Here is a 17337-nt window from a genome sequence, read left to right on the forward strand (position 1 = left end):
CCACTTGCTTCACTTTGTCAGTATCTCGAAGAGCTTGCACCAGTTGTAATCTGTATGGTGTGAGGGTTAAACGACGCCATAACACACGCCACACTGTCATGTGCGGTAACACAAGTTCTCGGCTAGCACAACGCATAGACTTGCGGGGGCTCCACTCAAGTGCTCATCAGATTTGTTCCACTGTTTGTTCAGGAATGTGTGGCCGGCCAGGACTTTTGTCTTTACAGAATCACCCTGTTTCTTCAAATTGTTTATATCACCATCAAATGTTCTTTGGTGATGGCAGTTGAGCATGAAATTGAATATGAAATGCCCGCTGAACTGTGATCACTGATTCAGTACAATTAAATTCAGTAACACAATATGGCTTCTGTTGTGCGGACGCCATATTGTGTGAGACTGGCTGCACGCTCCAGGTCAGCATTTGTAGCGACATCTAGCGGATTTTTTTCTGAGACTCTAGACCATACCGATTACATCTAGCGCTATTTCAGTTACGTAGTGACATTTGTCTCAATATTATTACAAGTTAAAATTGGGTCTTTCTTTTTGGGACACCCTGTAGTTTGTACTGCCGCTGTAAAGGTGGAGGTGGTATGTGGATAAGCATGGGTAGTGAGCAAGTAGGTGTACATCTCATTGTGCCAGTTATAAGGTACATGGTATGGTTGAGCTGTGTGTCTAACAGTCTTATGCAAGTACTATTTATCCAACCAGGGGAGAAATATTCTGCAACATGGTATACCAGTCTCAGAGCTGAAGTACAGAGTGTTGACACAGAGGAGCCCCATGACGTGCTACAGAGCTTCTGGAGAATGTTATAGCAAGTTTTAATTTAGGCAGATGTTATTAACAGATGTAATTTGTAAATGAGAGTCCAATAATATGTGACCCATAGATATTTCTTCAGGTTCCTGTTATGACAGAGTAGCCTTCCTTCAAAGTAGGCTGTAAGCTCTTTGTTGGCCAACCTGTTGTTTAGGTGGACCACTGAGACTTGTGTCATAGTGATACTTTGCTGCAAGCTCCATTTGCAGGGACATACATCAATAGTTACCTGGTAGGGAGCTATGATCTGCATGTGTGTTCAAACATGTAATTCTCGCGCTGTTTCCATTATTATTATTATTTATTTATTTATTTATTTATTTATTTTTTTTTTTTTTTTTTGTCACGGTATGTGTACCAAACTAATCAAAGACGCCTGTCCCTGAGAGAATAAAATATAAGTTTAAGGTTTCTGAACTTATGAATATCTCTGTTCTCATTGCAAGTGCTCACTCATCAGCATACATAAACTCTCTTGATGTGGCTTCAGAAGTATCTGTTACAAAAAACTGAATAGGAGAGCAACGAGTTAATGCACTAACATTACTTTGGAAGGTTTCAGTTTCAGTTTATGAAGAGATGCTGCTGACAATCAAATATTTTACATTATTAATAGTTGATAAATTATTTTATGAATATTATTACTTTAATATAATTAATTGTTTTAATTGTAATTATATAAATTAAATTTATTAATATCAGTCTGAAGTGCTAAATGGTGCAACAGTTTTTCCTGAACTTCATTGCAAAGCCACTACAACTTTCCCTCATTTGGCTAAAACCAATGCACCATGTGCCAGAATCTGAGGAACCAGCTCTCCCCCCGGTATTGGTTCCCATGCAACATCAGGCACAGCATAAGATTTGTATGTGAAACACCTTGTAATTCCAGCAGATGGCTCAATTACAAGTCGATACTGTCAGTGAATGCTATGAATCTTTTTTGGAGCACCAAACTGATTCCTCTAATTGTTGTCATACATATTTGTCAATAAACAGTTATCATTTTGTGTTGTTTACCTCAGAATTTTTGTTTTGTTTCTATGTAGGATTGTGTGGTATCTGGCTGTGGAGAGCTTTGTTATGGTGAAGACTGGGGGATTAATGAGAATGATGGCACAGAAGACATTTATCCACCATATCCTGAAGACTGGCAGTTTCCTACCAAAGAGGTAGCCTGTTAAAAATGCATTTTTTTGTTGTGCTCATCTATTGTTCTTTTTAGGACATCACACTTACACACAGCGTAAGACTTTTTAAGACATAGTGAACTGGCACTTCCTCAGTTGAGTGTGTGCGTGCAGAGTTTAGAGAAAAATGTGTAAAAGCCCTTTCTTTAAATGGTATCATTTGGTTAACATGACTTTGAAATAAGTAAACAGGAGTCAAACACAGAAACTCTGACTCACAGAACTGGTACATTACAGCCTCAGCTACCTGATCGGTTGAGTACACCATTCAGTTTTACATTGATTGTAGAATTAATACCTAAGACACTATCTTGTGCACAAAGCTAAAATACTTTTCCACTTGCTCAGTTTTTAATCAAGTGTTTACAACAAAGGTCTGCAAAAGAACTGTGTGTTCATATAAATTCTAAGGACCTAAAATTAACTTAGCACATGGGACTTTTCATACACTGAATTTCACTTTGAATTACAGCTTATGATATAAAACTAGTAAATATCTAGAATATCAGATATTGTTGTAGAAATAGATATAGAAGTGCCAAAAGAAAAGAACTCGATGATCGGGCTTTGTAGAGAATGCACACCATCGAGTGCTGGTCATCCAATGCCTAAGATGTCATTGAACATTGGTACAGAGAGGTAAGTGGTCTGCACAGTTCACTCTCAAATGTAATTTTGGCTCTCACAAACAGTAGCCACCATATTTCCTTCCAGTAGCTCCTCAGTTATCATTATGCCCAGTGCCATTCATCCCAGTCCTCCCATCAGGGAAAAGTATTGAAAGCACTGGGAACTAAACTTGGGTCCCCTGCTTGGTAGTCACAACCACTGTAAATGGCACTTTTATAATGAAAGCTGTTTTTTAATAATTTTGTGGAAAGGATGTAACCTTTTGTTGCCAAGAAGTATAAATTATAGCTGTGACCAAACAAATAACAAAACCCTTTTGCAATTCATCTGTTAACTCAATTAAACCTGAATAAAATCTTCTCACCTATACAGGACTAATGGTTAGTGCATGCACACACCTTTCTTCCCTTAATCCCTCACCAGTGAATCCAACATCCCCCCTACAGTACACAGCTATCAATAACCTGAAAATCAATTCAGACCATATTATCCTTCCCACGGACAAAGGATTAACCAAAGTGGTCATAAATTGCAGTGACTGTGTGGCTGAGGGTCTTCACCAACTTTCTGATAGCTCTGCACCCTGCCATGGTCTCATACCAGAAATCCAACATGACTTCCAGCCTCTCCTCAAGGCTTTATGTCCACCTCAAAACCTGACAACTGTACTCTTTTCTTTTCTCACACCAGCAACCCCCCCCCCCCCCCCCCAAAAAAAAAAAAAAAAAAAAAAAAACTCTCCTACTTTTTATTTATTATCTACTCTCCAAATTCCAAAACCTACAGGCCTCCCTATTGGTCACCCAATTGTGGCTAGGTTCAATGGTCCCACAGAACTAACCTCTGCCTTTGTTGACCAATACCTCATAACTATTGTCCATAACCTCTCATCCTGCATTCAATGCACTGCTCACTTCCTTCTCTACCTTTCCTCAGTTCCAGTTCCATTATCACGAAACACCTTGTTGGTCACTTGGGTGTGACATCCGTATACACCAAATCCCTCATGCCTATGGCTCTCTGGCCATGGAACACTACCTTTCCATACGTCCTCGTGATACAAAATCCACCAACTCTTTCTAACTCTCCTGGCCAACCACATCCTGACGAACAACTACTTCACTTTCAGAGGCCAAATTTATAAATGAATCTGTGATACTGCCATGTGTACTTGCATGGAACCATCCTATGCCAACTTATTTATGGGTCATCTTGTCTGGTCCAGATTCATCGGTGACGTTTTTATGATTTGGACTTGTGACACAGTCAGCCTTTGCTCTTTCCTCTATAATCTGGATGCCTACACTGTGTGATCAAAAGTATCCAGACACATGGCTGAAAATGCCTTAAAAGTTCATGGCGCCCTCCATCGGTAATGCTGGAATTCAATATGGTGTTGGCCCACCCTTAGCCTTGATGACAGCTTGAACTCTAGCAGGCATACGTGCAGTCAGGTGCTGGAAGGTTTCTTGCGGAATGGCAACCGATTCCTCACGGAGTGCTGCACTGAGGAGAGGTATCGATGTCGGTCGGTGAGGCCTGGTACGAAGTCTGCATTCCAAAACATCCCAAAAGTGTTCTGTAGGATTCAGGTCAGGACTCTGAGCAGGCCAATCCATTACAGGGATATTATTGTCATGTAACCACTCTACCACAGGCCGTGCATTATGAACAGCTACTTGATCGTCTTGAAAAATGCAGTCACCATCCCCGAATTGCTCTTCAACAGTGGGAAGCAAGATGGTGCTTAAAACATCAACGTAGGCCTGTGCTGTGATTGTGCCATGCAAAACAACATGAGGTGCAAGTCCCCTCCATGAAAAACACGACCACACCATAACAACACCGCCTTCGAATTTTACTGTTGGCACTATACACGCTGGCAGATGACGTTCACCGGGCATTCATCATACTCGCACCCTTCCATCGGATCGCCACATTGTGTATTGTGATTCGTCACTCCACACAATGTTTTTCCATTGTTCAATTGTCCAATGTTTACGCTCCTTACACCAACTGAGGCATCGTTTGGCATTTACCAGCATGATGTGTAGCTTATGAGCAGCTGCTAGAGCATGAAATCCAAGTTTTCTCACCTCCCGCCTAATTGTCATAGTATTTTCAGTGGACCCTGATCCAGGGGGAATTCCTATGTGATGGTGTGGATAGATGTCTGCCTATTACACATTATGACCCTCTTCAACTGTCGGCAGTCGCTGTCAGTCAACAAATGAGGTTGACCTGTACGCTTTTGTGTTGTATGTGTCCCTTTACATTTCCACTTCAGTGTCACATTGGAAACAGTGTACTTAGGGATGTTTAGGAGTGTTGATACCTCACGTACAGTTGTATAACACAAATGACACCCAATCACCTTAGCATGTTTGAAGTCTGTGAGTTCCACGGACTGACCCATTCTGCAGTCTCACGATGTCTAATGACTACTGAGGTTCTGATATTGAGTATCTGGCAGTAGTGGCAGCACAATACACCTAATATAAAAAATGTATGTTTTTGGGGGTGTCCAAATACGTTTGCTCACATAGTGTAGTATCAAATCCACTGCAGCTAGTCCTCAATTCAACAAGCCTTTTTCGTAGATTTGGCTCTCACAAACAGTAGCCTGCACCTTTCCTTCCAGTAGCTCCTCAGTTGTCATCATTATACGCAGTGCCATTCATTCCAGTCCTCCAGTCAAGGAAAAAGTATTGAAAGTACTGGGAACTGAACTTGAGTGCCCTGCTTGGTAGTCACGAACACTATAAATGGCACTTCTATAATGAAAGCTATTTTTTAATTGTTTTGTGGAAAGGAAGTTACCTTTTGTTGCCAAGGAGTATTAATTATAGCTGTGACGAAACAACTAACAAAATTTTTTTGCAATTCACCTGTTAACTCAATTAAACCTGAATAAAATCTTCTCACCTATACAGGACTAATGGTTAGTGCATACACACACCTTTCTTCCCTAAATCCCTCACCAGTGAATCCAACATCCCCCCTACAGTACACAGCTATCAATAACCTGAAAATCAATTCAGACCATATTATCCTTCCCAAGGACAAAGGATCAACCAAAGTGGTCATAAATTGCAGTGACTGTGTGGCTGAGGGTCTTCACCAACTTTCTGATAGCTCTGCACCCTGCCATGGTCTCATACCAGAAATCCAACGACTTCCAGCCTCTCCTCAAGGCTTTATGTTGACCTCAAAACCTGACAACTGTACCCTTTTCTTTTCTCACACAAGCAATCCCCCCCCCCCCCCAAAAAAAATATATATCTCATACTTTTTATCTACTCTTTAAATTCCTAAACCTACAGGCCTCCCTATTGGTCACCCAATTGTGGCTAGGTTCAATGGTCCCACAGAACTAACCTCTGCCTTTGTTGAACAATACCTCTTAACTATTGTCCATAACTTCTCATCCTGCATTCAATGCACTGCTCACTTCCTTCTCTACCTTTCTTCAGTTTGAGTTCCATTATCACGAAACTCCTTGTTGGTCACTTGGGTGTGACATCCGCATACACCATATCCCTCATGCCAATGGCCTTCTGGCCATGGAACACTACCTTTCCATACTTCCTCGTGATACAAAACCCACCAACTCTTTCTAACTCTCCTGGCCTACCGCATCCTGACCCACAACTACTTTGCTTTCAGAGGCCAAATTTATAAATGAATCTGTGATACTACCATGTGTACTTGCATGGCACCATCCTATGCCAACTTATTTATGGGTCATCTTGTCTGGCCCAGATTCATCAGTGACACTTTTATGATTTGTACTTGTGGCGCAGACAACCTGTGCTCTTTTCCCTATACTCTGGATACCTACTATCAAATCCATTGCCGCTAGTCCTCAGTTCAACAAGCCACATTCCTAGGTTTTGCTCTCATCTCTTTGATGGCTCTATAAGTACTTCTGGCCAAATTGAGCAAACCAGCAACCGACCTGCTGTTTGAGAACTGTTATCTGTTACAACTCAAAAGTCTCTTACTGACAGCCTTGCCACCTGTGTATACCGCATCTGCAGCGAAGATTAGGAGTTGTCAAAATATGCCGATAACTTTACGAGAGCCTTTATTGACAGACGACATCCTATCCCACTCTTCCATAAACAGGTCTTCTCACTTGACACCAGTAAACCTGTTAATGAACCACTGAGCAGCACCCATCATCCAGTATCATCCTGGCCTTTAAAAGCTCAACCTCATCTGTCACCTGAGCTTTGACTACCTCTCATTGTGTCTTGATAGGTGTAATATCCTATCTGCATCACCCAAAGTAATGTTCTGCTGCCCACCCAACCCACAGAATATCCCTGTCCATTCCTGCTCCCAATCCTGTGCCCCATGGGTCATTCTTGTGGTTGGCCTAGGTGCAGATCCTGTCCCATACACCCAACCACCACCACCTACCACGGTCCAGTCACAGGTGTTTTCTACCCAGTAAAAGGCAGGACTGTGCAAAAACAGGCATACTATAAGGGTGTATCATAATTAATGATGTAAATGCATGCAGTTGAAAATACGCAATACATGAAGCAAAAAAACTCAGTAAACATTGGCTCTAAAATGCGTACTTTATGAGCTCTTCTTCATAGTCGATACTGTGAAACAAATTTTTTCTACTGCAAGCTCTTTGTTTTCTATATTTTTAGATGCAATACTATGGACCAAAACAAGAAAACAAATGTCCAGTAAACATGGGATCTAAAATGATAATATTAAGAGCTATGAGCACTTGTTCAGTAGACGAGGTGTGTTTCGCAGTAGTGAAGACGAAGAAGTGTTCCAGCTTGAGGTGTAATATGGCATTCTTCGGACTAACGTGTCTCACATATATCATCTTAGGCTGGTGAAAGATGTTCATGCTAACTTGAAATGTAGTTTAGGTGGTTTGTTAGTGTCAGGACATCCTGCTGTGAGAGGTATTATTAACATATGTACAATCAGCTGCCAGGTCCATACTTCGACAAGGTGCAATGGCAATTGTGCATCATTGTCTGCTGTCAAATTTCGCTTGTTCTTTGTACATCATGGCTTGGTGGTGCCTTAGAGGACAGGGAGCAAAAGGACACATGCAAGAATATAAATGATAAAACAACTAAAGAACCATTGTTAGAACAGTCACTCTCTCAATTGCTAATGTCAGAGCAAGACGATGCATGTTATAATAGTTTGTTGTGAGATAAGAATTAATAAAGAGATCTGTTCGCCTAATGTTGTAACTGTTATGTGTAACAAATTACAGAAGAGTTATTTAAAAAGTGGTTACATAATTTCATAGCTTGAATCATTTGAAGTTCTCTTCCAGTCCTAGAGTGTACTCAGAAGGTGACAAAGTCACACAGCAAGAATTGGTGGCACTGCATAGCACATCTAGTACACCAAGAAAATTCAAGAAAAGTGATAGTACAAGAAAGTAATTGCGGTAAGAAGTATCAGAGGTAATCTCACAGTGACAGATGATTTGGAAGGTAACATGTCATATTGGCTCAGTCCAGCTACAGAACAGGGACATTACCTTCCAAGCTCTTCATATACACATTTTAGAGCCCATGTTTACTGTTTTTTTTTTTTCATATTTTGATCCATACTACCACTTCTCAAAATATGGAAAGCAGAGATTTTTCAAAATATTGAAGGTGAAGTAGTGCTCATAGCATTGGTTTGCATTTTTAGAGCCCATGTTAACTGAAACATGTTTATGGTATCACATACTTTCAACTCTGTGAATGTATGCAATTAATTATGATACACCCTGTGTATCAGTTATGTTGCAAGCACTGCACAGCATTCTATGTGGGCTTCAAAAGCAACTAACTGACTACTTGCTTGAATGGCCACCACCAAACTGAGGTAAATTGCAGGCTTGACCATCTAGCCACCAAACAAGCTGCACGCCACAACACATTATTTCAACAGCTTCACCATGCAGGGCATTTAGATGCTCCCTTCCAGCATAAGTTTCTCTGAACTATGCGGGTGGGAGTTGTCTCTCTAGCATACCCTATACTCTTGCAATCCCTCTGGCCTAAACCTCTGCTAACTTGTTGTGCCCACATTGTATGCTGCCTTGTCCAACCACTCTTCCTCCCCCCTCTCTCACACAGGCATATTCTCTCTCTCTCTCTCTCTCTCTCTCTCTCTCTCTCTCTCTCTCTCTCTCTCCCCCCCTCTCCCTCCCTCCCTCCCTCCCTCCCTCTCTCTCTCTCTCTCTCTCTCTCTCTCTCTCTCCCCCCCCCTCCCCTCTGTCCCCCTCTCCCTGCCTCCTTCCCCCTTTTTCCGCCCCTCTCTGTTTGTCTATCTGTTCCCTGCCTTGTCCATCGTCTCCAACTTCCTTCCCTTCTGCTCCCCCCCTCTCCCTCTCTCTGTTTCTTTTGTATGTTCTACCCTCTCGTTGTGCAGCTGCCGAGTCATCTATTGAAAGACCAGCCTCACATTATCCCGCTGTCCCTCCTTGTCTTCTGCATCTGTCCATATCCCCTCTCCACATCCATCAGCCTAGGCAACAGCTCTCAACAATCAATAATGAGCTCCACCATGGTCTTGGGTACATTGTTTGGATGTCTATGTGGTTGTTGTGACTTTGCAAGAAATTATGAAGAGCTCAAAATCAATTCTGTTACCTGTATGTCTACATGCCACACATCAGTTCACTATAGGTGAGCAGTTGCCTTTCACTTATTGTACATATTATTCCATTTAGGAATTTCCATTACTGTTATAAAATGTTCTCAGTTGACTCTATTACACTTTGATCAAATTTCTTGTTACATGACACTTCTCACTTCTGAAGTTTGTTCTTCCATTCAAAGCTCTCAGTTCACATACATACCATCTGACATTGCCATTGTACTAAAGTGTATGTTCACTTGCAGTGTGGTGTGCATGTGTAATCCATTATGACACTCTCAATAGCCCATTTAAATGTTGTTAACCATAGCAGCAACTGTATTCTGCCTGTTTTGGCTGACCTCTCACTGTTGTCCGAGCCTTGAAAAAGGTGCAGTTGGTACCCAATGTGACATCACTGTAGTGTGACTTGACAAACATCAAATACCATTAATTTTAATCAGAGTATAGAAATATTATATAAATGCATGGTGTCATTCATATAACTGATTCACCTCAATGGGCAACGAATAAACAACATTCAGTGTGGATGCACAATTACATTCGACCTCTAGTGGGAAGCTCAAACTAGTGAGAATAGAGGACACGGGTGGCCACTGTGGATAGGTGGTGCTAGGTTGGAATGTAAATCAGCTGTGCAGTGTACCAAGATAGTCTGTACATTTGTGATAAATACTGTGTCCTGATGGCACAGTGGCTAATGCAACTTCCTAGTAAGCAGGGGATCCTGGGTTCGTGTCCCAGTCCGGCACACATTTTCACTTGACACGGCTGATTTTGCATAAAGTCCCGATGCAGCTGGTATCATTAGTTCGCCTGCCCTTTCTTTTCTCCACACTTCACCTTCAGTTTACATAGCAATGTGTAGAAATATGTTTCCAGTGTGTGCTTCAACTTTTTTAGCAAAACATCAATGACCTACCTTGGTAGGCTATATATGGGCTTCCATTGTTAACGTAAGTAAGTTGAATGAAAGAAATGTTACAGTGTAATTTTGCTGTGAGTGCTGAGAAATGCTTATAACATAAACACTATGTACAGAGACACCATTAGCATTATCTGGAGACCAGTGGTTACTGGTAATTCCTGTGGTTGATCATGTAATTTACAGTAAGATTTTCATGTCGGAAGTAAACCAGAGCAACTTCATTTGTCTAAGAGAATTGAAGGAAGTTGCACCAAACAGCTGTATTATTTTTAACATTTATTGAAGTAAAATGTGTGATCGTCATTCATTATTTTCAGCAGTGCCTGTGTTCTGGATGTGATGATGTCCACGCTGCCCTCTCTTAAATAACCTTTCCTTCCTGGCTTGGAAGAGTACAGTTTATCCATCACACAGTTGTATACATTATTGCAATTCCTTAAAAAAAAATGAACTCCAGTGCTTCAAGAAATAAATAATAGATTCACCCAGACATTTTTGAGAATGTGAGGGTTCTGGATTATTTTTCCAAGAAAGTCCCAGAATAGCAACAATCAAACTAGTCAACTGTTATAAATTTAGGCATCAGTTAGAAGTTGTGGAAGGGCGTCCATTGGCAGGCTGCACATATTACTCATTCACTGTCTGACATAAAGATGTTTGGAATAGCCACCACATTTCTCTGGTTTAACATATGCAAACACAAAAGAATGACAAAGAGTCAGTCAGGATGCCTATCAGCATCCCATATTGAAGAAGTTCTACTTGAAAAGCGAGACTTCATTTTTATAAGCTTCATTCTCGATGCCCATCTTACTAGCTAACTTGTATTCAGAAGCACAGTGTTTACAGATATGTCAACAGATGCTTGATACATTAAATTAATAACAGTGTCATCTGCTTGTATTTACTCAAGTCTCAAATAAAATTTGTACATTGTCTTAGTATTTTTTATATATCAAAACATTCTTTATTTTTGAACATCTGTGCCATATAATGATAGGAATTAAATGAAAATAAATCAACTGTTTAAGATTGTTTCATTTGATTATTGGGTTTTCACTTAATATTATTGTGTCAGCAACTTTTTAAATGAATAGTTTGATATAATAACAATAGTATGAAAAGGATAGATTGCTGATCATCATATAGTGGAAGTGTTGATCTTCTGAATCTCTCTCTCTCTCTCTCTCTCTCTCTCTCACACACACACACACACACACACACACACGACCACTGCCTCCTCTGGCTGACAAGGCCAGATTGCAAGCAACAGCGGATGATGGGAGAAACATTCTGGGTGATGGGGGTAATGAGGAGGCTGGAATGGGAGGGGAGAGATAGCAGGGTAGCAGTGGGGGACAGTAAAGTGCTTCTTGTGGGAGCATACGGGTTAGAGAAGGGGAAAGGGTAGGACAGCTAAGTGCAGTTGATTTTTGGCTAAAATCTTGGGTGTTTAGCAGTCTTTTTGTTGTGACTGTCTGCGACTCAAAATCTCTGTTATATGGTGAGTAGCAGTCTATCCTTTTCATATTATTATTGTCATTCTGTAATGGATTTTTCAATTGTTTGGTGTGTTGCTTTTATTATGTGTGTGTGTAATTTAATTTCAGTGCCCAAATGAGCTTTTTAATTATTTACTTGAAAAAGACATCCACTAGTTAGTGACCATCTGTATGAATTCATGATTGTATTTTAACCCCATAATTTGAGTGTTGTTTTGTGGTGAATTCAGTGTTAGGACTGTTTTTGAATGGTTCAAGTAGTAAAACAGAAGGAGTACACAGGATGTGAACTGCCATTCAGCTGCAGGTGGTTGGTTATGTCCACTCATATTTGTATAGCATTAAAAAAATATTTTTTTTGTACAAATTAGAATATGATGAGAGATGTATTGGTGGTATAAGAGGAAGGGAACACAAATAATCCTCAGGTGGAACATATAAAGGTTAGGTAAAGAGACTAAAAAGTAACAATGTACTTGAAGCCATGATTCAACATGATTCAAACTCTAGAATGCCAATGATGAGCCACAGCCACATAATACCACCACCACCACCACCACAACCACAACTACTATAATTCACCCTTCTCTTCTTTACTCTATCTATATTATTAATAAGCACATTTCTCATTGCTTTTACCATAGAATGTTCCTGAGAAATATTAAGTAACTTTATTACATTGTTCCCTTTCTAGGTGAATTACATTGAAGATGCAATAGTGAAGATAAAGAACTCTGGAAACCATTACTTCAGGAAAGGAAACATGACGAATGCAGAATCTAAATATCAGAAAGCTCTCCGGTATATAGAATGGTAAGATCTGACATGTTTTCATAAATAAGATAAAAAAATGATGTAAGAAAGGAGTTTAGTCCTTGAAGCCACCACTCTAAGTCAATAATTATATTTAAAATTATGAGACAGAATTGCTGACTAGCACATAACTTCATGATGCAAAATTTTTAGTACAGTCAATAAACACACACAAACGTGAAAGTACACAAAACTATTGTAGTTCCCAGAACCACTAGCCCTTTCTTAGGAAGGAAAGAGGGCTAGGTTGGAGAAGGTTAAAAAGAAAGGGCAGATCTCTGAAACCCTGAGAGGAGAGAGTCTCACCTATTTTGAGCATCAGACATGCTGCATTTACTGTCAAACCAACTATTTTTACTTCTGCGAAACACTACTGCCTTTGATAAAACATTGATTGTACACACCTGTTTTTCAGCAGCAGGTGTGAATGGAACTGAGAGCAGTTGTTAGCTTATCAGTGTTGTTTAACAGAAAAGTGTTGTAAAGTAGTGAAGTTATTCTCTATTTAGCCATGAATTCATTTATGTGGATATTTATTTAGAAAAACTGCCATTTGTGTTCATCTGTGAACAACATGCCTTCTGCATGACTTACTGTCCGTAAATGTTGTCTCTAATTGCTATGTCTTGTTGGTATCAAATACAGTGGAAGATCCAGGATGGAATAATGACAATATTATGAAAAGGCTATCCTCCATATAGCAGAGATGCTGAGTCACGGATAGGCACAACAGAAAGACTGTCAAACAAGTAAGCTTTCGGAGAGAGTTGTGTGTCATCTAATTCCATTGAAAGCCTTTCAGCTGAGAGCTTACTTGTTTGACAGTCTTTTTATTGTGCCTATCTGTGACTCAGCTCTCCACTATATGGTGAGTACCAGTCTATCATTCTCACAATTTTGGTATCAAATGCAATATTTACAGTGTTGACTGACACCAAGATTAATTTTCTATATTTAGATACTTTGTGTCAGTTTACTATCCTCACTTCTCATATATTTCTGGATATGCCCCAAAATTTATATTTTTCTGCTGTGTGGTCAATTCCAGAATACTAAGTACAGTAGTCTCCATTGTCAAGATTTTTTAAAACATATTTAGGACTATAATTTCTGAAAACATCATTTAATATTACCACTTTTCTCTTGTAGCCATCTTCACATCAGTAGAACCACCATAGTGTTTACAGTATGTTTTGCCCCCCCACCCCTTTCTTTCTCTCTCAAACACACGCAGTATTTGCTGAGTACTTCCATCCCAAAAATTTTACTCATGCCCTAAAAGCAACTCTGAATATATGAGGGTTGACTGAAAAGTAATGCATCCACCTTTGTAACTCTTCAACAGTTGGCCACATTGGTATACGGCAGGTACTGGCTTGTTCCGTAGCCTCTTCTCTACAGCTCCAGTTGGCAGAAAGCCGTAGTATTGAATGGTTGTGTTGTTATAGTGTATAATATGGAACCCTGCGCTGACGGTCAGTCAATGCAATTTAAGCAATGTGCAGTCATTGAATTCTTGTCAGCAGAAGGTGTCAGGAGGATCATCAGAGGATGAAAGCAGTTTATAAGGATTGTGTTGTTGTGAGTACTGTAAGTCTGTGCGCTTTCATTTCAGGAGTCAACAACCAGGGTACCCATCTTCCGATAGTCAAGCAAAGCAATAATGTGACCCACACATTCTTGTGAAACGCCGATTGTTCTTGCAGTTTCTCTCTGAATGATATGACGATCGTCCTGAATCAATCTGTCAACATTTTGCTTGTGAAACTCGGTGGTTCCTGTCACAGGATGTCCAACTCTTTGTTTATCACACAGGTCAGATGTTCCTGCCTCAACATCTTTAAACTTAGTTGCCCAAAGATGCACAGTATTCACATCAACACAATCACCATAAACTGCTTTCATTCTCTGATGAATCTCCTCTGGGGTGAAACCTTCTGCTGTCGAGAATTCAATGCCTGCACATTGCCTACATCCCATTGACTGACTGTCTACGCAGGGTTCCATACTTTACACTGTAACAACACAACTGTTCAATGCTAAGCCTTCCTGCCAACTGGAGCTGTAGAGAAAAGGCTATGGAACAAGCCAGTACCTGCTGCATACCAATGCTGCCAACTGTTGAAGAGTTATGTAGGTAGAGGCATCACTTTTCAGTCAACCCTCATACTTTGAGAGGATGATAATTTTATTCATCCATATTCTAACAAAAGGAGTACAGACACTGAAAGATACATTCTGGAAACAATTCTTAGGCTGAACTTATGAGTTTCTCTGTTGTATCCTTCCTCCCACAGAGCTACCCCAGTGAAGTATGCAGGAGATAACTGAATTGAACATGCAGAACACAAGAGCTTTATTTCCAGAATTATGATTTGGGACAGACTGTGGGGCATGCCAGGATAACTCCATTGATAAGAGCAATGGTCACAAAATGCAAGGGTGTCATGGTTTGAATTGAAATTGTTAACAGTCATTTCCCATTTCCAGTGTATAGACTTCAAAGCAGTAAATACAGCATGCCATGCTCTTCTCACAATGCTATTGAGGTTACACCTATGACCTACTCACTTTACATCAATACAATGCACATTTCCATAAATGAGTAAACGTTACATTGAAAATAATTTCTCCCTACTGCCAATAACTGATTACATTTCTCATTTGTGTTAATTAATACAGTAAAGTATTATTCTTTGTTCACTCTAGTTTAAAATAAAATCTTACTACTTGGTGATATTCTTGCCAGCAGGCTGCGCTCCCAACCAGAATGTATCAACGCTGCAGTAACCACAGAACTAGCATGCCTACAAAATCTTGCTGCAACCAAGTTACGTCAGAATGTTTACCGTGAGGCTCTAATGTACTGCAACCGTGCTCTGGCACTGGATGCACAGAGTGTGAAAGCACTGTACAGGCGTGGTCAGGCTTGGCACAGGCTCGGGGATTACCAGGCTGCCCAACGTGACCTTGGTATAGCATTGACATTGCGGCCAGATGATACTCTTATTAAGGGTGAACTCAAATCAGTCCAGCAGGATGCTGTCCATTACTATAAATCTGAGAAACGTCTCTTCAAGATGATGTTTCAGTGAGTGTTTGAGCTGCAAACTTGCAAAGTGACTATTTCAGGGGTGACAGGTACAAAAAGTAAAGTGCAATGTTATACATTTACTGGTGGACCATACCAGCAGAAGAAAGTGGTATAAGTTTTTTAAGTAAAACCCATGTAATTGTTACCAAATCCAGATGTGCTAATTCTGAAATGGGTTTATCTTCAATCTGCGAGACAATAGTGTTATTCATTAATAGGTATCCCATGACTACAACAGTGTTAATTATAATTTCCCAAACTAAAAGCTTTGGATATTTTTAAAGAAAGGATTTTTATATACATGAAAATAAAATTACCAAATGTTAAGTTATGTTGCAGGATGACTGACATCAGCCCACCACAGGTAGGTATGAAACTTTAAGCTAGTTTGCAGTCTCACCACCAATAACTGTATTAATCTCTGGACACTAAAAAAATTGAATCGTTATCTACATACAGAATGTTTGAAACTTCTTGCCTGAGACAGTTCATCCATTCAGCCTGGAAACAAGGGTTTCTACCACACGCATGCTAGTGGGCTAGAGAAAATAGGAAAGATAGAGATGCTGTTGTGGGAAGGCACTCGACTTGCATTTGGGAGAGCTGCAGTTCAGATCACCATCCATCCAAATGTAAGTAAATTGCTTATGTCTTGTATCAACTTCACTGCAGGTCACAGAGCAGTTTTACTAGAGATACATGGTATACATAAAGGCCTCTGTAAAGAGTCAAACTTGTTTGTCAATTTCGGTGTTTCCCGCCAAGCAGGTGTGCAGTACCAACCAAATTGGTCAAACTTATTTCACTTTTGTAGAAGGTGTCACATTGTGTGTAATTGTGTCATGAAGTATTTTATCGCTAGAGAGTAGTGTACGATGTGCAGTGCAGGATACAAAACTTTAAATCTACACCATTTGCCAGGTATCTCAAAGTTACAGATAATAGTCCAGCAATTAATTGGTTCTTGTTTGATAAATGCATATGTAAGCCGTCAAATTTGTTTGTAAATCAAAATTTCTGTCAGTCTGTTTTACAGAAACATCAAGGAACACTTGAAATTTGACACGTAGTTTGATCTTCTATGGGTCCAAAAGTTTCAGGATGTATAACTTCTCATGCTTCACTAAGGCACCAAAGAATTCCAAATTAAACGTTCCGACTGCTCCATCTGTCTTTTGATCAGAGCACTGATATATTTATTCAAAATTATTTTCAGAAACATGTACGAATAAAAATGCAGACATGGAGAAAAATATTTATAATCTGTATCTTACGAAATTGTGGGGATAAAATTGGAAACGTGGGCTTAGTCAACTAGAATGGTGTTGACGGACTGCTTATGCACGATCACAGATTAATTTAAAACATAAGTTATAAAATTCTGTCAGATGTGTAAAAAGAAATATATGGTGAAATGATAGGCATGAAAGAAAATGAACTAATGTGAACTGTGAAATATTTCCACTTTATGGACTTCAAAGTTGTAAATACGGCATACCGTCTCACAATGCTATAAGGTTACATCTGTGACCTACTCACTTTACATCAATACAATGCACACATCCATAAACAAGTAAACGTTATATTGAAAATAATTTCCCCCTACTATTAGTAAATGAGTACAGTTCCCACAACGTGTAATTAATACAGTAGAGTATTATTCTTTGTTAACATTGATTTAAAATAGTAATATAAAAATCTTGCTAT

At 39.8% G+C, this 17337-nt stretch overlaps 1 protein-coding gene across 3 annotated transcripts in view; it reads left to right on the forward strand.

Moving 5' to 3' along the window:
• LOC126095078 (peptidyl-prolyl cis-trans isomerase D) overlaps nt 1–17054 on the forward strand; it is a 40484-nt gene extending 23430 nt beyond the window's left edge. Inside the window, exons 5-7 of one of the 3 annotated variants that reach the window (XM_049909761.1) lie at nt 1878–2000; nt 12418–12536; nt 15286–17054. In XM_049909761.1, the coding sequence (XP_049765718.1) occupies nt 1878–2000; nt 12418–12536; nt 15286–15631 (588 nt within the window). In that variant the 3' untranslated portion in view covers nt 15632–17054. The remainder of the gene's footprint in view (nt 1–1877; nt 2001–12417; nt 12537–15285) is intronic. The other 2 variants (XM_049909760.1, XM_049909762.1) reach the window with 2 other exon arrangements.
• Nucleotides 17055–17337: the final 283 nt, after the last annotated feature.

This window comes from Schistocerca cancellata, chromosome 8 (genome assembly GCF_023864275.1).
Source record: "Schistocerca cancellata isolate TAMUIC-IGC-003103 chromosome 8, iqSchCanc2.1, whole genome shotgun sequence".
Taxonomy (NCBI): Eukaryota; Metazoa; Arthropoda; class Insecta; order Orthoptera; family Acrididae; genus Schistocerca; species Schistocerca cancellata.